Source organism: Rana temporaria, chromosome 8, assembly GCF_905171775.1.
Source record: "Rana temporaria chromosome 8, aRanTem1.1, whole genome shotgun sequence".
NCBI classification, from domain to species: domain Eukaryota; kingdom Metazoa; phylum Chordata; class Amphibia; order Anura; family Ranidae; genus Rana; species Rana temporaria.
Window position 1 is genome coordinate 127,657,268 of NC_053496.1, and position 26,027 is coordinate 127,683,294.

Genomic DNA, 26,027 nt, shown 5'->3' on the forward strand with positions numbered 1-26,027 from the left:
AATTGAAACTTTTGGAATGGAAGATGCCAAACCAGTGAAATCTCCCATGGAAACCAACTACCTGAAGGAGATGAATTGTCAAGATAACCCATTACCTACTAATACTCAATACAGGAAAGCAATAGGGAAATTGCACACAGCTACAAGGACTAACATTTACAGCAACAGTTGGAATCCTATGCAGAAAGGTTTCAATGCCAAATCAAAAGGACTGGAATGCTGTAAAGCGAATCATTCGCTATCTTAAAGGGACTTTGCACTACAAGCTCAAGTTACCAGCAAGTGATGAAAGCACCTTAACAGGATATGTGGATGCTGACTGGGCAGGAGACACCAATGACAGAAAATCTACCAGTGGCTACTTATTTTTCCTGTCAGGAGGCGCCATCAGTTGGACTAGTAAAAAGCAACACAGGCCCCGTACACACGACAGAGTTTCTCGGCAGAATTCACCGAGAAACTCGGTCAAAACCCGGATTCTGCCGAGAAACTCTGTCGTCTGTACAGTTTTGGTTAGATGGAGCCGCCGAGGAGCTCGACGAGAAAATAGAGAACATGTTCTCTATTTTCTCGTTGTTCTATGGGAGAAGGCGTCCCGCCGAGCTCCTCGGCGGCTTCATCCCAGAACTCGACGAGGAACTCGACGTGCCAAGCACGTCGAGTTCCTAGGCCGTGTGTACGGGGCCTCACTGTTTCGCTGTCGTCTACTGAAGCAAAATACATTGCTGCAGCAGAGGCAAGCAAAGAAGTTATATGGCTGAGACAGCTATTAACAGATTTAGGTCAACCACAGTTGGGACCAACAGAAATCTATGAGGACAATCAAGGATGCATTGGACTTGCACATACGGAAGGAGTTAATTCAAGAACCAAGCACATTGATGTGAAGTTTCACTTTCTTATGGATCTTCAAGAGCAAGGTCTTCTTGAGTTACTTTATTGCCCAACCGAGGATATGACAGCAGACATCCTTATAAAGCCTCTGACCGACGAAAGACATTCAAAGCTCACAAAGGAGATAGGTTTAACGGACTAAGCCTTAGTTGCTGAGAAGGGGTGTTGGAGATTCAACAAACTATAGCTTAGAATATATCAAATGCAGTTTAGATAAAGGACACAGGATGTCGCTAATGCTCAATGATATGCTATGCTGTGTTCTTTATGATATGTTGTATTTTCTGTCCCACAGTGATGTACTTGTTGTTTTCTTCTTCCTGCTTGTAGTCTGTATGTTCTTCTTACCATGATGCAGAGAGACATCTTTGTCTGTGTGATGATGTTCCAATAAAGAAGCCAGTTCCTGATTACTACACATTGTCTGATCTGAATTAGACTCCGCTGCACCTATCAATCATACTCTGCAACAAAATGGGACACCGGAGGGGGGAGGATTCCGAAAAGCGGAGGTTCACATGCCATTGGCATGTAACCAATCAATGGCCACCGGTGGCATAGACAATACATGGCAAGGCTCTGCCTAAAAGTGCCAGCTCGTGTGTTGCTTATCTTTCAAACAACATGTCAGTGTTCCTGACTCCAGGGCCATCTTTAATGTTGATTTGACCCTGGGCAACAAAAATTCTTGGGGCCCCCCCATGCAATTTTGCTCTCCACTTGCGCTGAGACATACAATAAATATCAGCTAGACTTAAAATCAGTTTACTGTGTCAGATCAGGCAATCATTGCGATTGGTTGTCAGAGGTTGCAGCATATCATTACCACTTACTCACTGGTTGCTAGAGGTTACAGCACACATTACGGCTCATTGATTAGTTGCTAGAGGTTACAGCACATGGTTTCTTTGATTGGTTGCTAGAGGTTACTGTACAGTAATACTGCTCACTGATCGGTTGTTAGAGGTTACAGCACATCACCTCTTCACTGCAGAGGGGCATGATATACATATGAATGCCACCTTTATTTACATATAAATGCTGCCGGACTCAGCTATTTACATATGAATGATCCTGTTATTTACATATGAATGACGTTATTTACATGTTAACACAGGGTCTGCAGGTGAGTCATCTGTACACAACAATAGGGCAGAGCTGGGCAGCATTAGTAGCAGCACTTTACACTGAGGCCCCGTACACATGACCGAGAATCTCGTTGTAAAAGAAACATTGTTTTCCTCGACGAGTTTCTTGTCAGGCTTGTCAAGAATCTTGTCAAGCTTTCTTTGCGTACACACTGGCAAGACAAAATCCCGTCATTCTCAAACGCGGTGACCTACAACACGTACGATGGCACTATATAGGGGAAGTTCTATTCCACTGGCGCCACCCTTGGGGCTGCTTTTGCTAATCTCATGTTGCCGCGTGTTAGTAAAAGTTTTGGTAAGAGACGATTTGCGCTTTTCAGTCGGTTACAGCGTGACGAATGTGCTATCTCCATTACAAACGCTACTTTTACCGAGGGTGCGCTCCCAACTCATACTTTATTCTGAGCATGCGCGGGTTTCTAAGCATACACACGAACGTGTTTCTCGTCGTAAACCAGCCCGACGAGAAACACAACAAGGAAATTGAGACTCTTCCATGCCTGGCACATGTTCACAATTTGGAGGTGCAGTGTTTCCTAAATAGGTACCCATGGTTGGAAGATCTACTAAAGCAGGCCAGAAGAGTCTGTACTTATTTTAGGCGATCATACACAGCCAGTGCTGGGTTGGCTGAAATTCAACCAGAAATCCACCTGCCCGTAAACTGCCTGATTTGTGACATGCCCACCAGCTGGACTCAACTTTGGCAATGCTACAGCGGCTGCACATGCAGCAGAAGGCCCTTGACGTACCTGTGTGAGTATGGCTGCTCATAAAGGATGCATGCATTGTACTGTCACCATTTGAGGAGGCCACAAGGATGGTGAGCTGTGCATGCAATGCATGCATCAGTGACACAATGGAGGTTATTTACAAAAGGCAAATCCACTTTGCACTACAAGTGCAAAGTGCACTTGGAAGTGCAGTCCCTGTAGATCCGAGGGGGACATGCAAGGAAAATAAAAAACAACATTTTAGCTTGCACATTATTGGATGATAAAATCAGCAGAGCTTCCCCTCATTTCCGATCTACCCCTCAGATTTACAGCAACTACACTTTCAAGTGCACTTTCAGTGCAATTTCAAGTGCACTTTGCACTTGTAGTGCAAAGTGGATTTGCCTTTCGTAAATAACCCCCAATGTACATAAAAAGGCCCAGACAGCTGAGCTGTGGGAAGTGGGCCAAGAGATAACACGTGTTATCTCCTCTTGTTTCACGTGTTTATGTTATAGAAATAATAGTTTAACAATGTAATTATTATTGCTATTTGTTTACCATGACATCTCTAATCTTTTTTATATTTCTTTCCTTAGGCCTGGCTGGAAATAAAGGGGCGAAAGGGGAAATAGGAGTTGGTTTGCCAGGAGGACAAGGCCAAAAAGGAGAGAAAGGAAGCCCAGGTAATTCATGAAAACCAGTAGCAGTAATTAATATAAAGTAGACTTGTAGTGACCGGCTTACGACTGTAAAACAAGCCAAAGATTAAAATAAGGTGCTGTGCTAGACCAACAGTGTTGTGCTTATATACAAACAAAAAACTTTTGTGACTATGTTATACTATTAAAGTGGATGTAAACCTTCCATACACCCAGTGAAGTGAACAGCCTCAGATGATACACAGAGATTAACCAAATCTCCCTACATTCGTTTTATATGTATATCTGCTGTCTTCACATTTATATACTGTTTAGAAAGCTGAGATCGTGTTAGGAGATTTTCTCTTCCTGGTTAACACAGAGTGTGATGTCTGGGCATACAGCCAAGATAGTTAACATTGCTGATTGGAGGAAAGGCACAAACCCCCTCTCATCATAGACAGAGACTCTCAGAGCTGTTTTGTAATAGGAGCTGCTCTCTGCTACTATGTTAGCAACCTCCGTTGACAAAAGATTCAGGCTGCTTTTGTCTAAAAAGTCAAAAAATATGTCATGCTGATAACAGAGGAACCGTTCAGAAGAAAGCTATAAGACTTAGCTTATTGAAAAAAAGATAACAAAATACTGCAGATATATTTGCCCAGCTCAAATTTCATGAATCCGGTTTACATCCACTTTAAAAAAAAAAAAAAAAAAACATGTTTATTTTTATTTTTTTAACATTTGTTTTTTATTGTGAGAGGTTCACCAAAAGAACAAAAGAAAGATATAGTGTAAAACAGGCCATAAGATATCCAATCAAAATAAACTTGTATACAATGGTTAAGTATTAAGTACAATCACAGAATATACAGTAATTAAACAGTTTAACTCCCTTCACGCCTAAGTGTAAAACAAATCTAAATTCCTAAGCACAGTTTTGCAACTTTGACATGTATTAGTAAAACTGTACATATTGTCACAGCTACTTAATGTATCTAGGTGAATTATTCTTTTTTTTTTTTCTAGGACAAATTGGGCTTTCTTTTGGTGGTAAATAGATATCTCGGATATAACGGATAACTGGCCCAAAATACTGTAGTAAAAAAAAAAAAAAATTAAATATTTTTTAATTTGGCTGTATACTTCTTGCTATTTTAATAATTTACCACCATAGAACAGCCCCCCAAAAATTCTCCTGATTCTAACGATTGTAGCGATAACACATATGTGTATGTTAGTTGTTGTTTGTACCCGTAGTACAGCCCAGAAACAATGGTGCACATTTTTATTTTTTTATTCTGCCTAAAATGCACTGACACTGGCACAAACTGACACTGCTGCCAATTAAAACATTTTGTTTTAAATTCTACAGAAAATATCCTGACCGTAGTTTTTGACCCCGACCTTGGCCTTAACACTAACCCTGGCAAACCTTGACCTTGTTATTTTTTTCTTTATTATGTTGTAATAATTTTTTATTATTTATTTTAATTTATTTATTTTTTACACACTTTGGTTTGTTTATATTTCCTCTCCTGCAAGAAGAGGGAGATACTATGGGGCTGATTTATTAAAGGCAAAGAGACTGCAGTTTCCCTCTGCAAGAGCAGTTGCTTTAGAGCAGTGGTTCTCAACCTTCTAGTGCCGTGACCCCTTGATAAAATTTCCCAAGTTGTGGGGACCCACAACAGTAAAATTATTTTCATAGCGTGGGTTCAAAGCACCCAAGGCAAGACGAGTAATTTGCGCCCCCTAACCCACAGACATTTAGCGCTCCCTGAGTCCCTTCCACTCGTAAAATATTAAAACCCCTTATAGTACATTTTAGGGTGTACCACTCTTTCTCTTGGTTCTCCTTTCTTTCCCTTTTCATCTCTCTCTATCCTAATTCCTTGTTTTTTTCCCCCCCATCCCTCTCTCTAACTGTCTTTCTTGCTCTCTTTTTTTCCTTTCTCTCCCTTTTTCTTTGTTCATTTTATCATCTCCCTTCCTGGGAGAACAGTGTGGGCTTCAGGAACAGTCCAGGATTTGGTGACCCCTGGCAATATTATAATTTGACCCCCGAGGGGGTCCCGACCCCCAGGTTGAGAACCACTGCTTTAGAGCTTAGTAAATGAGTAGAAGCTCTGGTGACTTCTGTCATCCACTCATGTGCAAGCAAAAATGCTGTTTTTTATTTTATTTCCCTTGCATGTGATTGGGTATTCTTTTCAAAGTGAATCTTTACCTCATTTACTAAGCTCTGGAGCAACTGCACTTGCAGAGTGCAACTGCACTTTGCAAAGTGCACAGTTTATTTGCATTTAGTAAATCAAACCCTGTGTATCTTTCTCTTCATTCAGAAGAGGAATTAAACACAGGGGCGGACTCACAGTGACTGATCACTGTGATAGCCAATCAGGGTCTATCACAGTGATCAGGTTACCTGGAATTTACATTCTGGGGTCCCTATCATTAGCACGAGACCCAGGGCTCTCAGTGAAAGCCCAGTCTCTGTGTTGGGAGCGCGCTGTGCATTTTACTTAGATAAAGTGCAAAAGTGAACATTCCACAGTCCAACACACAAGTGAAAGGTATTTATTTTCCTTTTTTTTTAAGTTGTATTTATATTGAAGGTATTCAGGAAATTTGCATAGGAGAAAAAAAAAGGGAAACAATACAACGGGGGGGGATATCATTGAACAAAACGAGTTAAAGAACAAGACAGAGAATTTGTTTAAATGTAATAAGTAGATCATAAACATATACAGTATGAGGTGAAGGAAAAAATTGTTTACATGGAATAAGGTAACAGACCATATGTAACAAGGCCAGTATGCTGGCCTGAATTTATGGGAGGAGCCCGGGGGTATTTAACCAGCCCACTCACCTGTGGTCATTGTTTGTTTCCTGTGAGCGATACCACACATCACTGGGCTGACTCTTCCCAGCTCACCTCACGTTTTTGAGTCCTGGCATTTTGATCGCAGTTGCATTTCGGCTTCTTCGTTTGTGCTCTTCGTCGGCGGTTCCCGCTCACTGTCGCAGGTACTTTGCGAATCTTTCACATCATGTGCGATCTTGCAATTTGTTATGCTACCTGTCCGGCATCCTTTCGTAAAGAGAAAAAAAAAAAGCCTGCTTCTGAGTTGTGGTCTGCCAAACATACGTTTAATTTATAATTCCAAACCTCTGAGTCACGGTCGGTCTTTGTCCGATATCACTCGCTGTGGATTTCACTGGATATAAAGATTCACTGTCCATGGGTTTGCTGTCTCTTCCATTTAGAGACAAGCATGTATTGTTTGCACAGGTTTCTGTGGCTGATTGAGGTGATAATTAGGCCCACCTGATACCTTCTCTGCACTGGGTTAGCCTGGGGGGAGGGGTGGTTGGTTGCTGTTCAGTTTCAGAGTCAGGCTGGGTTCACACTACTACACTACTTTCATCCTACTTTGCTCTGCTACATTGGTCCTACATTTATCCTACATTGGTCCTACATCCATCCTACTTTCATGAACAGGATACTACTTTGGTCCGACTTCAATGATATTCAACGGGCCTGAAGTAGGATCAATGTAGGACCAAAAGTAGTACAGGGAGCATTTTCAAAGTCGGACCGACTTGTGTAGGACGCTACAAGACGCTCTCATAGGGAAACATTGAACACAGAGCAAAGTAGGATGAAAGTAGTGTAGTAGTGTGAACCCAGCCTAAGGCTGGGTTCACACAACTACACTACTTTCATCCTACTTTGCTCTGCTACATTGGTCCTACATTTATCCTACATTGGTCCTACATCCATCCTACTTTCATGAACAGGATACTACTTTGGTCCGACTTCAATGATATTCAATGGGTTGAAGTAGGATCAATGTAGGACCAAAAGTAGTACAGGGAGCATTTTCAAAGTCGGACCGACTTGTGTAGGACCAATGTAGGACACTACAAGACGCTCTCATAGGGAAACATTGAACACTGAGCAAAGTAGGATGAAAGTAGTGTAGTAGTGTGAACCCAGCCTAAGGCTGGGTTCACACTACTACACTACTTTCATCCTACTTTGCTTTGTGTTCAATGTTTCCCTATGAGAGCGTCTTGTAGCGTCCTACACAAGTCGGTCCGACTTTGAAAATGCTCCCTGTACTACTTTTGGTCCTACATTGATCCTACTTCAGGCCCATTGAATATCATTGAAGTCGGACCAAAGTAGTATCCTGTTCATGAAAGTAGGATGGATGTAGGACCAATGTAGGATAAATGTAGGACCGATGTAGCAGAGCAAAGTAGGATGAAAGTAGTGTAGTAGTGTGAACCCAGCCTAAGGCTGGGTTCACACTACTACACTACTTTGATCCTACTTTGCTCTGCTACATTGGTCCTACACTGATCCTACATTGGTCCTACATTGGTCCTACATTGATCCTACATTGATCCTACATCCACCCTTCTTTCATGAACAGGATACTACTTTGATCCGACTTTGTGATAGTCTGACTTGTTCTTTGACCAATCAAAACAATCCCAGAGTGAGATAAATTCCTTTTACTGCTGCTGTAATCACAAGTCGGATGTCAAAAGTCGGATGGTTAGAACAAGGCTCCTACTTTGATCCTACTTTAATGATATTCAATGGGCTGATGTAGGATCAAAGTAGGACCAAAGTAGTACAGGGAGTAGTTTCAAAGTCGGACCGACTTGTGTCGGACCAGTTAAGACAGATCTCATAGGGAAACATTGATTTTCACACGTCATGCTACATGAGCTCCCAATGTAGGACCATTGTAGGACAAGTGTGAACCCAGCCTAAGGCTACTACACTACTTTCATCCTACTTTGCTCTGCTACATTGGTCCTACATTTATCCTACATTGGTCCTACATCCATCCTACTTTCATGAACAGGATACTACTTTGGTCCGACTTCAATGATATTCAATGGGCCTGAAGTAGGATCAATGTAGGACCAAAAGTAGTACAGGGAGCATTTTCAAAGTCGGACCGACTTGTGTAGGACGCTACAAGACGCTCTCATAGGGAAACATTGAACACAGAGCAAAGTAGGATGAAAGTAGTGTAGTAGTGTGAACCCAGCCTAAGGGGTGACATACACTCTACAACCAATTCATATCAGATCAATTTAATCCTTCTGATTCGTATGGGATTAATTTAATATATTTACGAACTGATTCGGGTCACACACATTGAATACTTTCTACGGTTGCCATTCGTTGTTTTCCCCCATGCCGTGTGTTTTAGTTCCTACAGTGGAACTTACAAATCGTTTGCAGACGTTTCTCTTTTTGTTTACCAACCAAAGTAATTTTTTTGTGTGTCATCCACGGGGCAACACCATGCTCTTCAGATGTCTTGCACACCCACCATGCTTTTCATAGATCGAGTCTTTTTTTCTTTTTTTTCAAACTGTCGCAGGTCGGATTTGTACAAATTCTTTGTTTAATGCACCGTTTTGCCCAGGGCCGGCCCTACCATGGGACCCGATGGTACCATTGTACCAGGCAGCACTTTCAGGGGGGCAGCAAATTGCCTCCCGCACGCCATCCCATTCTGCCAGCTCCGCTCTCCACTCCACTGTGGGGCTAATTTTCCGCCCGACCGCTCCTCCCGTTCCGCTCTACGCTCCACTGTGGGGTTAATTGCATGAATAGAGCCATAACAGGTCCTTTTTATACTCCTATATACATGTATAGAGCCATGATAGGTCCGCTTTAGTTATCATGATATAAAATAATGGATGTGGGGGCATTTTGGTGGGCGTAATTTTTTTTTGTGGGGGGGGGCAGCATTTCATTCTTGGTACCAGGCAGCACAATGTCTTGGGCCGGCACTGGTTTTGCCAGATAACCCGTGCCATTAAAACCCCACTGTGGAACTTGCGAGTCATTCGTCAAATCTCCATATGCAGACTTATTTGAGCCTTGTGCAAGACCACGGTCTTATCGTGCAATTCATGAGCACATGCCACGTAGTAGGCCCATGTCACTTAGAGACGCACTGTCTATCATTCCAGTTATTTTACTTTATATTACACTCCGATCGAATTTACTCTCATCAACGACTCGCCGGTTCATCCACGCACATTCTCACGTGCTCCAATCGCATCCTCATGCACCAATTTGTCTTGGCGTGCCCCAGTTGCTTTTCAGCCTCATTTCAGTACATGCGCCAGAGTCCGGTTCATTCTCAGACGCAACCACGGCCCGACCAATCCGCGCCTCTGTCATAGCAATAATTTAATTAAACTGTCACATACCGCACTCTGATTTGAATCTAGTCGCATCTGTGATGGACCGATTCGTCCCGGTGTGCCCCAGTTGTTTGGCCTTATTTCAGTACATGCTCCAGATTCCGGTCGTTGTCAGTTGCACGTGCGGCACACACCGATTCATGCCTCTGTCATGGCAAAACATTTCACTGTCATGTATCATGTTCTGATTCTAATCCGGTCGCGTCCTCATGCACCGATTTGTCTCAGTATATCCCAAAAAAAAACCAACCCAAGCACTCACCAACAGCCGATCTGAATCTAGTCGCAACGTCGGCCCTATGATTCGGATCCTCAGTAACCACAAACCCCTTCAACCACTAACACCATCAGCCGATCCGAGTCTAGTCATATCATCGGTGCAATGACTCGGATCCGGCACACAAGCCCCCCCGTCACCTTACATCCACAGCCGATCCGAATCCAATCGCATCATCGGCGCAACGATTCAGATCCTTGGCAATACAAACTTTACCAACCGACCCGAGTACAGTCGCAGCACCGGCCCAACGTTTCAGATCCTTCACAAAACAACCCCACCGATGCTCACACCTCGAACTATTCGCATCCGCGATACGAATACAGTGGTAATTAAGATTCAGATCCTGGGCCTTACTTTTGTTGTCAAGCATAAACATTTGCATCTCACTCCATCTGTATTTACAGTGTTGCGCACGGTCATTCCTACATACTTCAAATTTCCGCTAAACTCTGTTTTCACTTTTCTAATAAAGCTGCTTAATTGCAATTGTGGCTCAAATCTGTCTCTCATCTCCAGTAGCAACTCGGCTGCTCACCTATTTTCTGTTGCGCTCACACGCAAACTAGCTTTCACTACGCCTATTGTTCCTTCAAGTTGACCCGCATCAGGTCAGTGCTCCAAGACTTCACCCACACAAGGGGTGTACTAAGAAGCAGCTTCAATCTCTCCCGGGGATGCTCAATTTGCAGTTAGGATCATTCCCCAGGGTCGATCTTTTGTATCATGCCTCCTGGTCTTCCTCTCCCAGACACAGGACTCCGATCAGATCCTTAACTTAGACACCGCGGCAGTAGCGAAACTGTCAATATGGGAGGAGTTCCTTACTACGTGAAACAGTATCAATGTTGTACCATCAATATCGCCCCCATCGCCGCAGGTAGTGACAGATGCCGCAGCTTCCGCAGGCTTCGCTGCAATTTTTGGCCACTGTTGGTTTGCAGGACCATAGCCTCCAGAGACACTCTTAATCCCAGTGTTTACCCGGACTTCCTCCGTGTTTGAACAATTCCCGATTGTGGCAGCCGCTCAGCTCTGGGGTCATATCTGGACAGGACGAACCGTGGCCTTCACCACCGTCAACCAGGCCACGGCCGACATTATTAATAAAGGCAAGTCTAAGTTATGTCCTTCCTATGCAGGCCCATACAACTATCCCCACAGCACCAGTTAATGTCCACTATCTAGTTGCCCATGTTGCTTTCTCCCCAGCCTGGTCATTCAAGCAACCATCTACTCGGCCTACCACAGGTTCTTGAGGCCTAGCGAGTTCACCCGCAGCTACCCCGCTGGCCAAGTTCTACATAGACCTCACTTGGCTCGCTACCACAACCACTTCATTCTCCACCTGGCACTATCCAAAACCCAGCAATCAGGCACTGGGGTAGACATCCAACTCTAAAGCAAACAATGTCCGGTGTGCAGTAACCATACTCGATCGCCTTCTGTCACTCCTACCTGAACAGTCAAACTCTTATCCCCTAATACCTTTCCCGATCAAACCCTTGAGTGCCTGCCAGTTCGTCAAACACGTCAGAATTCATCGGGGCACAACCAACCATAGGAAGTTCATCCAGGGTTCACCCGATCGCCTCTCGGGGGATCAGGAAGGAATTTTCTCCCCCCTGTAGCAATTGGCCTAGGCTCGGCTGGGGTTTCCGCCTTCCTCTGGATCAACAGGGGGGGGGGGCGGTTGGGTCAATTGGGTCCTGTCACCTTCACACTTGCTCACTCACTCTTCCACGCTACCTACACCTCAACCCCAGTCAGTGCTCCAGTCGCTCTTATCGCATTGGAGCAGCCTCGGCCACATCCCGGTGTGGGATCCCAAATCATGACAATTAAGAGACTTGACGGGTGGAAGTCTGCCTGCTTCGCCCAGCACATCCCCCAATACTCAGGTGGAAATGGCACAAGCGTTCACCAAACTTGCTCAATGAATAAAGCTAAAACCAATAAAACTACACCCCCCTAACTGAATGTTTTTGCCCCCTTATCTTGGCATACCGTCCATCAGATCAGGGAACACTTCAGGTCTCTTTCATGTGGTAAGTCTTATGTTAAGGCTATCTATCTTGTTCATATCCGTATCGGACATAGGGCTTTGACCATAAATTCCATAAGCATACACCAGGTGTTAATTGCAACAAAGTGGGGTTATGGAGAGAAGAGGGTACATCCTCAGGGAATGTCACCCCAGACCCAAACTAAACAAGACATGGGAGGGGAACCATATTCAGATTGGTCCCAGGGATCCCATATTCTGCTGAATTGGGCTATGGCATTACCTACCAAAGCAGTCATATACCTCATTTTATGAATCTCTGAAATGGTGAGTAAAAGTTGGGCTTGAGACTGGGGTGTAGAAGATAGCCAATGTATCCCGATAGTTCTCTTGGCTGCTAATTATATGTAGGAGATTAATTTGTTTGAAGGTTTACCAATGCTATGAAATGGCAGGCCTAGTAGGTAATGTATCGGGTCCAACGGAAGTGATATTTCAAACAGCCGTTGGATGAGAGGCATCACCATTTTCCCAAAGGGGGCTATAAGCTCACATTGCCAAAAAATATGATACTGGGTACCTTTTTCCTTGTCACAATGCCAGCATAGATAGGAAAGTGAAGAATATATGCGATTTACCACCTCAGGTGTACCAGAACAGTAGGATTTTAGAAGCTGTCTCTCTTTCAGGGCCACACATCTGGAAGCCTTGGAATCAATTGCCTTTAGAAGTCACCAAATTAGTAAATAGAGTCCACCTGTGTGTAATTTAATCTCAGTATAAATACAGCTGTTCTGTGAAGCTTTTTTGTTAGAGAACCTTAGTGAACAAACAACATCATGAAGGCCAAGGAACACACCAGACAGGTCAGGGATAAAGTTGTGAAGAAGTTTAAACAGGGTTAGGTTCTAAAAAATAATTACCCAAGCTTTGAACATCTCAAAGAGCACTGTTTCATGATTCGAAAAATGGAAAGTGTATGGAACAACTGCAAACCTACCAAGACATGGTGTTCCACATAAACTGACAGGCCCGGGCAAGGAGATCAAAAATTCAGAGACGTAGCCAAGAGGCCCATGGTAACTCTGGAGGAGCTGCAGAGATCCACAGCTCAGGTGGGAGAATCTGTCCACAGAACAAGGATTAGTCGTGCACTCTGCAAATCTGGCCTTTATGGAAGAGTGGCAAGAAAAAAGTAATAGTTGAAAGAAAGCCATAAGAAGTACCATTTGCAGTTTGAGAGAAGCTATGTGTTGAACACAGAAAACATGTGGAAGAAGGTGCTCTGGTCAGATGAGACCCAAATTGAACTTTTGGCCTAAAAGCAAATGCTATATGGGAAGGAAAACTAACACTAGACATTACCCTAAACACACAATCCCGACCATGAAACACAGTGGTGGCAGAATCATTTTATGGGGATTTTTTTCTTCAGCAGGGACAGGGAAGCTGGTCAAAGTTGATGGGAAGATTAATGGAGGCAAAATACAGTCTGAGGCCTCGTACACACGACAGAGTTTCTCGGCAGAATTCACCGAGAAACTCGGTCAAAACCCGGATTCTGCCGAGAAACTCTGTCGTCTGTACAGTTTTGGCTCGATGGAGCCGCCGAGGAACTCGACGAGAAAATAGAGAACATGTTCTCTATTTTCTCGTTGTCCTCGTTCTTCTATGGGAGAAGCCGGCCCGCCGAGCTCCTCGGCGGCTTCATCCCAAAACTCGACGAGGAACTCGACGTGCCAAGCACGTCGAGTTCCTCTGTCGTGTGTACGGGGCCTTAGAAGAAAACCTGTTAGGTCTGCAAAAGACTTGAGACTGGGCCGGAGGTTCAACTTCTAGCAGGAAAACATACAGCCAGAGCTACAATGGAATGGTTTGGATCTAAGCATATTCATGTGTTAGAATGGCCCAATCAAAGTCCAGATCTAAATCCAATTGAGAATCTGTGGCAAGACTTGAAAATTTCTGTTCACAGATGCTCTCCATCCAATCTGACAGAGCTTGAGCTATTTTTCAAAGAAGAATGGGCAAAAGACTTGCAGCTGTAATTGCAGTGAAAGGTGGTTCTTCAAAATAATGTCTAATGAATACAAATGCATGCCACTCTTTTCACATATTTATTTGTAAAAAAAAAATTGAAAAACATTTATAATTTTCCATCCACTTCACAATTATGTGCCACTTTGTGTTGGTCTACCACATAAAATCCCAATAAAATAAAATTTAAGTTTTTGGTTGTAACATGACAAAATGTGAAAAATGTCAAGGGGTATGAATACTTTTTCAAGGCACTGTACACTGTGTGTAAAGTGCTGAGTAAACTGATGGTGCTATATAAGTACATGAAATAAATGTGCATCTCGTAGAAATAGTATTTGTTTAGACTTTTATGCATTCAGTACTTTAAAATGTATTTCCACTTTTCCAACCAAATTGGTGTATCTGCTTTTTTACATGTCCCTATTCAGTATAAACAAAAAAAAAAAAATTGAAATTGTAGATTGCCTTTTTTAGAACTTCCGACAAGGCTGGCAAGCTGTGTTTACCATAATTAACTCTGGGGTGGATTCAGTAAGCAATTGCGTCTGCGTAACCATAGTTACGCAGCGCAATTGCTTAGTTGCGCCGGCGTAACGACTTTTCTGTATTCAGAAAGCTTGTTACGCCGACTGCAGCCTAAGATATGACTGGCATAAGGCTCTTATGCCGTCGTATCGTAGGCTGCATTCTTACGATGGCCGCTAGGTGGCGTTCCCGTAGTGGTCAGCGTAGAGTATGCAAATTGCATACTCACGCCGATTCACAACCCTACGCGCGCCCTGCGTAGGCATTTTACGTCGTTTACGTTCGTCGGGTTCCGCGTAAGGCTACTCCTGCTATTAGCAGAGGCAGCCAATGCTAAGTATACCTGTCGTTCCCGCGTCGCGATGTTTGAAAATTACGTCGTTTGCGCAAGTGAATCGTGAATGGCGCTGGACGCCATTTACGTTCACGTTGAAGCAAATGACGTCCTTGCGACCTCATTTTCCGCAATGCACGTCGGGAAAGTTTCCCGACGGAGCATGCGCACTACGTTCAGCGCGGGAACGCGCCTAATTTAAATGATCCACGCCCCCTACGGGATCATTTAAATTACGCGCCCTCACGCCGGGCATTTTTAAGGAGCACCCGCGCAAATTACGTAGCTACTGCTTCATGAATGAAGTGTAGCGCAGGTAATTTACGGAGGCGCAGCGTTAAAACGGTACGCTGTGGCTCCGTAAGAGGGCGCAAGTCGTACCTGAATCCACCCCTCTGTTTTTACTGTGCAGACAGGTATCATTTCCTCATCTGTACTAAATCTAAACACTGTCTGCCTTAACAAAGGTTAAAACTGGCCATAGATAGATAACATTTCGATCCATCTATGGCCATTCCCACTCGACAGACGTTGATCCAGTGAATGGGATTGTTGGAAAACTTTTGATGATCAGAGGCTATAGCCATTGATTATTGTATTCTGACAGCAGATGAGTCCTGCTGTCGAAATACAATGGCACAGCAGGGAGGATTCCTCCATCGACTTCGCTAGTGTGAATGGGGGAACCTGTTTATTTTTATGTTCTGCTGACTGTTTTAAAAAAAACAATATCGGCAATACAATGGGGATTATTTACGAAAGGCAAAGTGCACTTGAAATTGCACTGAAAGTGCACTTGGAAGTACAGTCACTGTACATCTGAGGGGTAGATCTGAAATGAGGGGAAGCTCTGCTGATTTTATTGTGCAAGCTAAAATGCTGTTTTTTTTTTCTTTGAATGTCCCCCTCAGATCTACAGCGACTGCACTTCCAAGTGCACTTTGCACTTGTAGTTTGCACTTGTAGTGCAAAGTGGATTTGCCTTTAATACATAACTCCCAATGAAACACATTTTCCATTGTGGTTTTTAGAAAGATAGACATTCATTCTCTTCATGTGAGCCGCTACTTGGAGATTCATTATGCAGATCGGGCGATGATGACAACTTATCCCAGCGTGTTGTTTTTTTAAATTTAAGTGGTCCTTTGAAAGGTTTTAGCAAATTTTTGGTCCTTACTGCACTTAGAGATGCTTTTTTTTTTGCTTTATTAGGGAAAGGTAAGAACCCCTGTCAGGTTTTACAATGACCCAAAGCCCAGCTAGAGAGATTTCCTCTCTTTCGCTGTCTCGTGGCAACCATTTAATCAGACAAGATTTAAAGGAATTTGTCCAACAGGGCCTCCAACAACAGTAAATCCTTACAGGAGTTCTGATCTGATCTTTATACAAAACGTACTATAGATGAACTTTTACTCAAAACATAAATATCTTTAACTGTATGCAGAGATGAATAGAACTATTTTCTACATATATGTGACATAATTTTTTAATAGTTATGCCGCGTACACACGGTCGTTTTTCGGCATGAAAAAAAACAACGTTTTTCAGCATGTCCAAAAAAACAAAGTTTTTCCAACTTCATCATTAAAAACGATGTTGCCCACACACCATCGTTTTTGAAAAATGATGAACAAAGCGCGGTGACGTACAACGGCACTCTGAAGGGGAAGTTCTATTCGCCTTTGGGCTGCTTTTAGCTGATTCCTTGTTAGTAAAAGACGATTTGCGCTTTTTTGTCTGTTACAGCGTGATGAATGTGCTTACTCCATTATAAATGGTAGTTTTACCAGAACGAGCGCTCCCGTCTCATAACTCGCTTCTGGGCATGCGCGGGTTTAAAACGTCGTTTTAGCCCACACACGATCATTTTTTACAACCCGAAAAACTACATTTTAACAAACGACGTTAAAAAATGCAGCATGTTCGATTTTTTTTTTTTGTAGTTTTTCAGAAGCCGAAAAACGATGTAAAGCCCACACACAATGATTTTAAATTACGTTTTTAAAAATGTCGTTTTTTTTCATGCCGAAAAACGACCATGTGTACGTGGCATTAGACTTTGTATTTCAGATAAAACTATTAAACATTTTCTTCATAGATGTGGAGAGCATCAAGAAAACGGTGGATTTGGAAAGTCGAATCGTTTCCTTAGAGAAAAAAGTGTTCTGGCTAAAAAATGGTAATGCTGAATATTGAAATTGACATGATGATGTGCCTTTCAAATCAGTCCCTATAGTAAACCAGCCATTAGATAGAATGAATGAAATGTTTGAAGCTTGAGGTAGGTCCCTAATTAGAAATGAGCATTATAGAGCACCCAGTGTTTCAGTTTACTCATAAAGACTGGTAAAGGTGAAGAATGTGATAATATTATATATTCTATCTATTGTAATCTATAATATATATAGTAATTGAATCAATGTATTAATGTGTGGTTGTCCCTTGTTTACTAGTCTAACCTATCAGAGAATATGTTAGGCCTAATGTTATAATGCTAGTTATAAAGACAGACGCATTTGAGTAAAACAGTTGCATTTATTTCCTATAAAAAATCGGAAACATATCCTAACAACAGATATCAGATACAGTCTATATCAACAATAATAATAATGAGATCAGGGGTCAAGTCCTGGGGAAATAAGTGTGGGAACTCCCACCCAAGATCCGATATGAAGGCGGGGGATGAAACATAGTGGGCAGTATATATATGTATATCTGTGTGTATGACTGTGTGTCCCAAGCGTGTCACGATCCTACGGGGTAAAATGACCGCACCAGCCAAGCAGACACTGGCTGGAAAAAGCGCCCAGAGGCGATTCAGTTCGCATGAGTAGCGCTATACAAGTCATTCATTAGGGTTGGTGTCCCCCCCTCCACCTCCCTCAGTACAGACCCCACCCGAGCCCCCTCCATTAGTACAGACCCCCCAGGACAAGCCACCCCCCTCCATTAAGACAGACCCCCCCACAACCCCCCCCCATTAGTACAGACACCCCCCTCCATTGGTACAGACACCCCCCTCCATTGGTACAGACCATCCCCCACAAATCAGTGTACTATCCTCCTCTGGCTTCACCCCCAGTAATGTCCTCCTGTGGCCTGTGCCTCCTACAGATAACATGGCTGAAATTGCAATCACATTCGGACTAAACTCACACAGGACTTTTTTTTTTGGTCCGCACCAGAATCAGGATTGCATGAGTTTTCACACCTATGCGATCCGATTCATGTCCGAACTGCCAGTTCGCAGTGCGATATGCGATCTGAAATGGGGGTGTCATTAACATTGTATTGACACTCCCCAGCAGCTCATATATGGCAGTGTGAACTGCCATGCGAGTTGGGTGTGATGTGGGAACCCGCAGTGGATTCGCAGGGTTCCCGCATCGCACCTGTGTGAACCCGGACAGTAAGTGAAAGTGGTGATCTGTGAGTGCAGGGCTACACAAGGCTGAAAAAAAACCTGGGGAGGGGAACATTTAACTGATCCTGACTCTTTATATCTTTGTCCCAGCCAGCAATGCATGTCAACTTCTGGCTGAATAGGACCTGCAGCAGTGTGAACATCCAGCCTGCTGGTTGAATAAGAAAAAATGAATAGTGTGTACCCAATTCAGTTAAATGTCAGCTTTAATGTCTCCCCACACCAGGAAAGGTGGGCGGGGCCTTGGCACAGAGCAAAGCATTCACCAAGTGCCTTACAAACAGACAGACGGCAGCAGAGTGCAGGGATGGTGTCTCAACAATGGAGGCGCTGAGCTGTAGTACTTAACTTTTTACTTTCATCTGGACAATGACAGGTTCTCTTTACCGACATATCCCTAGGTGCCTGATCCCCTCAGATCTCCTGTAGGGGGCCCTGGAGCCCACACACTGGACAGATCTTCAGAGAGATAGAATATCTGCAATGAGAGTTCCCACTAATGCATACAGAGAGCTGAGGGGGAAACCAGCCTGACACATCATTACCCCCCACCAGCACAGCATGTAGTACACAGGAAGTGATCTCCTCAGCACTGTACATTGTTATTGTGCCATCACTAACATCAGGGCTGCAGACACACAAACCTTGTCAGAAAGCAGCTGACATGCTGGGACCTGTAGTCCCTCCTCTGAGGGAGCCTCCTCTCACCTCACAATCACCTGATGCCTATGCCAGAAAGAACGTAGGGGGAGGGCGGGGCTTAGATACAACTTGCTAGAGGGGAGGGGTCGCTGTGCTCTGTGTAAGGGAGGACTGGGGAAGTGTTATGGGATGTGATAAGGAGTGCACGTGAGTCGGCTCTTTCATTACACTGGTTGTTTTACAGAGGGGGTGGGTCTGAGTAGCAGTCCCGCCCATACCCGACATCACAACTTGGATCTGACAGGTGAAGTCTTTAATTGGAGCTGCACAGTGCACTGCACATCCAGCCGGCTTGCTCTCCAATCCCTGGATGTGCTGGATGTTCACACTGCTGCAGGTCCTATTCAGCCACAATTATGCAGGAAAAGCCTTGCTGCACAGCTACTCAGGAGTGCCCCCTTTATATGGCACCTGCCATAGGTGCCATACCCTGGATACGCCACTGCCCACAAACCCCCCCCCCCCCCCCCTCCATTAGCACAGAAGAACCCCCACAAACCACCCCCCCATCCATTAGCACAGACCCCCCCCCCCCCCCCACAGTGCAGACAAAGATGCAGAGAGAAAACCAGAATAATCATATCTCCAAACACATACAGAGAGAGGGCTCTTCTATTGGGAAATCACACAAATAATAGATAAATAGTGGAGTGCCAGAAATTACATCTGATGTAATTATACAGTATAGTAGGTACACTCAGAGTGCTAGCTTGGTGTAAGGGTTGTCAGCTAACTGCTTTAGAAGAGCAATTATACTCACTTCTCAGATGGCACATGTCTCCTACCTTCCATCAGCTTCAGCACTGCAGCCTCCATCAGAGGTATTCAACAGCATTGCATTCGTTCCCCATCATGTGCTGTGGCTTGGTCCTCTAAACTTGGGCAGGAAACTGACATAGAGAGGAGGAGGGAGGGAGGGGAGTACTCTGGCGCTTGAGCGCCCCCTGTGGCGCCTGGGTGAACTGCACCCATACAGGAACGGGCTCGGGAGGATCAGCTGCTCGAGTCCTGCAAAGGGAACGACGTTCCCACTGTAAAATAAGTGGAGGGACGTCGTTCCCATGCGTTCCCGCAGGACTCGAGCCCTGAATGAGATACTTAACACTCCTCTCGGTAACCCTCACTGGCTGTGCTCAGATGTAAAAGAGTGAAGGCATGGGCCGCATGGCGTTTAGACCCAAGCCAGTCTTGGCCTCATAGTTTAGGCACAAGCTTCTAGGAGGCCCTCACCAGCAGAGGTCTTCAACGAAACAGAGACTTAGTTTCCTCCAACAGCCCTTTTTACAAAAAAAGACACCATTCAGACTTCCCCCATTGCCAACCCCTTTGCCTTCTGGTCCAATCATTTCACAGGCCAATTTTCCTCAGTAGGTTACATTACTGACTGTCCTGCCATACTTTGTCACTGGGGGCAGTTTTGCCCATATAATCTTCAATAGTTCGCTGGTCTTTTGATCATTGCAACTATGTTGACAGTTGCACTTCCCTTTTGTCTGCAGAGGGGCTAATCAAAGGATCTTGCAGACATTGCAGAGTCGGGTCTAACAGATTACATTCCTGAGGGGAGGGCATCGTGTCCAATATGTTCAAAACTCAGAAATGATATTCCTTGCAACAAAAGGGTACATATGGCACATTTAAGTTTCTGCATTTTATTCATATTTTACGTACGGTATAGCATATATAACCAAGTAACAGGAGTACAGGAAATTCTGAGTACTTATGCCCTGTGGTCCAACTTTTAAATCTCTAGGGTGTTGATGTACTAGTGGAAGATACTAGTGGATAAGTAGAGGCTGTTTGCTTAAAGTGGGAGTAAACACTGATGTATTAAAGTGGTTGGTACGACACTTTCACATCTTCATACCACCCCTCCGTGTTCTAATGCTGTGTGCCCCTGTGTGAGTGATTTAAAAATAAAAAGCCTGCTATACCTAATTTCAGAGCTCTTCTCAGTGATCACATGATCGGTTGGCTCTCTCTTCTCCCCATCTGATAAATGCAGTGGGCAGGGCCAAGATTCCCCCACTGACATCACTCAGGAGAGGAGAGAGCCAACAGATCATGTGATCGCTGAGAAATGCTGTGAAATTAGGTATAGCAGGTTTTTTTTTTAATCACTCATCAATAGAATCTTGATCGATCAAAAAAATTAACTTTTAACCAAGGAATTAGTCTTTAATTTCCACAGCCCTAATATATATATATATATATATATATATATATATATATATATATATTAGGGCTGTGGAAATTAAAGACTAATTCCTTGGTTAATAGTTAATTTTTTTGATCGATCAAGATTCTTTTGATCGGTACTAGCGGTGCAACAGATCCGTGATCCGAACGGGTCACCATATCCGGATCGGCACACCACGTGATCCGCGGAGCTCTGCTGCTGCTATTTTGGCCAAAGAAAAGACTGCAGCTTAGGCCTAGCTCCCGGAGCGGGGGCCATCTTGGTCCACATGGCGGCGGCCTAGGTGAGCCTAGAGCGGCGCGCTGACGTCATCACCTGGCCTCAACTGCTCTTGTTCGGCCGGCTTCTCTGGTAAGACTAAGCAAGCACTAATCTTCCTATACAGTAGGGGGATGTGGACCATATTACAGTGGGGAGATGTCTGTGGATTACAGTGGGGAGATGTCTGTGGATTACAGTGGGGAGATGTCTGTGGATTACAGTTGGGAGATGTCTGTGGATTACAGTGGGGAGATGTCTGTGGATTACAGTGGGGAGATGTCTGTGGATATTACAGTAGGGAGATGTCTGTGGATATTACAGTGGGGAGATGTTTGTGGATATTACAGTGGGGAGATGTCTGTGGATATTACAGTGGGGAGATGTCTGTGGATATTACAGTGGGGAGATGTCTGTGGATATTACAGTGGGGAGATGTCCGTGGAAATTACAGTGGGGAGATGTCTGTGGAAATTACAGTGGGGAGATGTCTGTGGATATTACGGTGGGGAGATGTCTGTGGATATTACGGTTCGGAGATGTCTGTGGACATTACGGTGGGGAGATGTCTGTGGATATTACGGTGGGGAGATGTCTGTGGATATTACAGTGGGGGAGATGTCTGTGGATATTACAGTGGGGGAGATGTCTGTGGATATTACAGTGGGGACTATATATGATGGTGATCCAAAAAATGTATGTGTGTTATAATTAATTGAAATTAGTTGATTAATCAATTTAAAAAAAATGATTAATCGAACACGAAAATTTTAATTAGTAACAGCCCTAATATATATATCTCTATATATATATATATATATATATATATATATATATATATATATATATATATATATATATATATATATATATACATACATACATACATACATACATACATACATACACAGGGGGGTTCATTTACTAAAGGCAAATCCACTTTGCACTAGAAGTGCACTTGGAAGTGCAGTCATTGTAGATCTGAGGAGGGCAAGCAAGGAAAATAAAAAACAGCATTTTTGTTTGTACATGATTGAATGATAGAAACCAGCAAAGCTTCCCCTCATTTCAGATCTTCCCCTCAGATCTACAGCGACTGCACTTCCAAGTGCACTTGTAGTGGAAAGTGGATTTGCCTTTAGTAAAATAACCCCAGTATCTCACAAAAGTGAGTACACCCCTCGCTTTTTTGTAACTATTTTATTATATCTTTTCATACGACAACACTGAAGAAATGACACTTTTGCTACAATGTAAAGTAGGGAGTGTACAGCTTGTATAACAGGGTACATTTTCTGTCCCCTTAAAATAACTCAACACACAGCCATTAATGTCTAAACCAAACTTCCATTTGAGGATGCCCCACAGGGTTTAGGTCTGGAGACATGCTTGGTCAGTCCATCACCTTTACCCTCAGCTTCTTTAGCAAGGCATTGGTAATCTTGAAGGTGTGTTTGTGGTCGTTATAATGTTAGAATACTGCCCTGCGGTCCAGTCTCATCTGGGAGGGGATTATGCTCTGCTTCAGTATGTCACAGTACATGTTGGCATTCATGATCCCCTTAATGAACTGTAGCTCCCCAGTGGTGGTGTTCTAACAATATGGGTCCCCTATCAGGTAGTGCCTGGCCTGGACTGGACATGCGCAATCGGAGATCATGGAAATCTCAGAGAATAAACATCTGTTCCATCTCTTGTTGTTGAAGCATGCAGAGTTAACACGCCGCTCGCTCTATCAGATGGGGGACCCATCAAGATAGAACAGCGCTGGCCTGCACTCAAATACAGCAAGGGGCAGATGTTTTTTTCTAAGGGGCGAGTGTATTATAATTATCTACGCCGCTCGCTGATAGAACAGCGCGGCCACGCTCGCTCAATACAGCAAGGGGCGGATGGTTTTATCAAAGGGGCGGATATGATTATAAGAGGCCGCGCTTACTGAATGCAAGAAATTTATGATGGCCAGCCTTGTAGAAAAGTGTAATTTATTCAGTGTCGACACATGGAAAGATATAATAAAATATTTACAAAAATTGTGAGGGGTGTACTCACTTTTTTTTTCAACAAAGTTCCCAGAAGCTCAACAGTAATTCCACAAACTGTCACCTGATTGTGGTTTTCTCAATCACAGTGAAATTCCTTTTTTCTGAGATTGGTAGTGGCAACCAAGCGAGTCATCTTCCTCCAGATGGTGGGCGGGGCTATTATTACTGTGATTGACTTTGGCAGTGGCCAATCACAGTCCTCCTCCTCCTGGAAACAGGGACAGCCCCCCCCCCCCCAGCAGAACTGCACCCAATCTCTTCCCCATCACAAGAGCTTACGACCAGTGCCGTGGGTTGCCTACCCCTGGTCTAGGTATTTTTAACTTTTAAAATATTTTTAAATTGGTCACGCCTGAATCAGGAGTCAGTATAAGAATGTAGCAAACAATTGTCTTTGCCATCTGCAATTATATGTGTCTCCAGCTAAGAAAGGGGAAACATATCTTGGTCAAGCTATTGGAAGGCTTTTATAGTCACAATTTCATATACTTCTTTATTCATGGGTGCATTACATTTTCGGAGTCCTAGAGCAATCAGACATACTGTATCTAGAAAAATATAGGAATTTCTCATATTTGTCATGCATTTAATTCAGTTTAACTCTTAAATATTTTAGTTTTGCTCTTCCATGGTGGTAAACAAGTTGGTGATAAAGTGTTTGTGACTACTGGTGGGGAAGAAAACTTTGACAATGCCCAGAAGACTTGTAGAGAAGCTGGAGGAAGATTGACCGCTCCACGAAATGCAGCAGAAAATAGTGCGATAGAAGAGATAATCCGCACTAAGGGAAATGGAAAGAAAGCTTTCCTGGGTATAACAGATTCAGAAGTTGAAGGGACTTTCAAGTACTCTACAGGTCAAACGATTACTTTCCAGAATTGGAACCCAGGAGAGCCAAATAACAACAAGAACATTGAAGATTGTGCGGAGATGATATCCAATGGTAAATGGAATGACATGCCTTGCAATGAGCAGCGCCTAGTTATCTGTGAATTCGAGTAAACCAGATTAAAACTGTGAGAGAAAAAGTAAATTTTAGCCTTGCTGTATATCCATTAAAGATCTTTAATGCTACATGTTCAACTTCTAAAAGAAGAAAATGTAAAAAATAAAGGAAAATAACAAAACACTCATGTTCGGAGTTTGCGCACACAAGTTTTTTAAAAATCAAAGTGTTTATATTGGAAACGTTACGTGCAATATGACAATGCTTGAACAAAAATTAGCTGCATAGTCGAGTAGCCAGAAAGAAGTAGACATGTGCAGAAAGGAAACATTTGTTTAGTTTCGGATTGATTCATTTTGTTACTAATTTTGTTTCACGATTCGTTTCGGTATTCGTTTAGTTTTTTTAAAATTTATTTTGTTTGTTTATTAATTTTCTAACAAATTCAAAATTTTTGGGAATTTTTCTAATTTGGATTGGTCGAAAAATGATCTTGGATGTTAAAGAGCCAGGAAGCTGGCTGCCACGTCCTTGATGACCGATGACTTATAAGCTTTCAGCGGGCTTTCCCACTGACAGCTAAAATGTAAACAAAAGGATGGCAGGAATAGAAAATACAGAAAAAAAGTGTGGAGTCCCAAATTCAATAAAAAACATCATGAAACCCCCCATAATCCATACCAGAACCTTATCCAAGCATGTAGCCCAGGAGGTTATTGAAAAGGAATTATAAAAAAAGTTGTGTACTGTCTTTATTGACTTTTTTGGTGAATGGATATGGGGTACTATGTACTCCATACTCATTCACATGGAGGGGATCTGGGGGACCATTTCTTTAAAGGGGATTCCAGATTGCGATAAGCCCCCCATCTGAAGACCCCCACAACCACCGCCCAGGGTTGTGGGAAAGAGGCCCTTTATAGCCATCAACATGGGGACAAGGTGCCCCAAAGCACCCCCCATATTAAGGGAATGTGGCCTGGTATGGCTCAGGTGCTCGCTCATTTATTTTGGCTTTGGGTGGACCACATCCTGATTTATTTAATTTATTTTTGCATAGGGTTCCCCTTAAAATCCATACCATACAAAACCCAAAGGGACTGGTATGGATTTGGGGGGGGGGCAATAAACAATTTTCTCTTATCGTCCATGGACGGACACAGCTCCTTAAATTTTGACAAGTGGGTTATGTTCCCTGTTTACAGGAGAGGACTAGGCAGAAACATGTTAAATAGTTAAATACATGTTACATTAACAGAGTTGAACAGCCCCGCCCAGGGGGCGGTCCCTCCAGACATAACCCTCCTCACTGCAGCTTGCAGCCTCAGTTTCGTTCTGCCTAGCAAAGGAGAAGGACGTATGGCTCCCTTTGGGCCCAGCGCCCTGAGGAGAAATTTTATTTTATTTTACTTTACTTTTTCTTGAAGAATCTTCTTTCAACTGTTGGCTGAGAGACAGGCTGGATATTATAGATCCTTGTAGTCTACTCAGTCCGACCAGCAAGCGTGGGCACACCTTTGCAAAGAGGCTTGGTCTGCCACGCCATACCTCATGACTCCTGAGGTGGCCGGTGAGCTTTGCTCCGAGGTCCACATATGACTGGGCTGTGGTGTTGCCTCA

At 43.6% G+C, this 26,027-nt stretch overlaps 1 protein-coding gene across 2 annotated transcripts in view; it reads left to right on the plus strand.

Annotated features, from left to right (window-relative positions):
• Positions 1–24,594, plus strand: part of LOC120909061 (pulmonary surfactant-associated protein D-like) — a 36,899-nt gene extending 12,305 nt beyond the window's left edge. For both annotated transcript variants that reach the window (XM_040320685.1, XM_040320686.1), the window contains 3 exons: positions 3,361–3,447; positions 16,931–17,011; positions 24,078–24,594. In XM_040320685.1, coding sequence (XP_040176619.1) covers positions 3,361–3,447; positions 16,931–17,011; positions 24,078–24,463 — 554 coding nt within the window. In that variant the 3' untranslated portion in view covers positions 24,464–24,594. The remainder of the gene's footprint in view (positions 1–3,360; positions 3,448–16,930; positions 17,012–24,077) is intronic.
• The last annotated feature ends 1,433 nt before the right edge of the window (positions 24,595–26,027 follow it).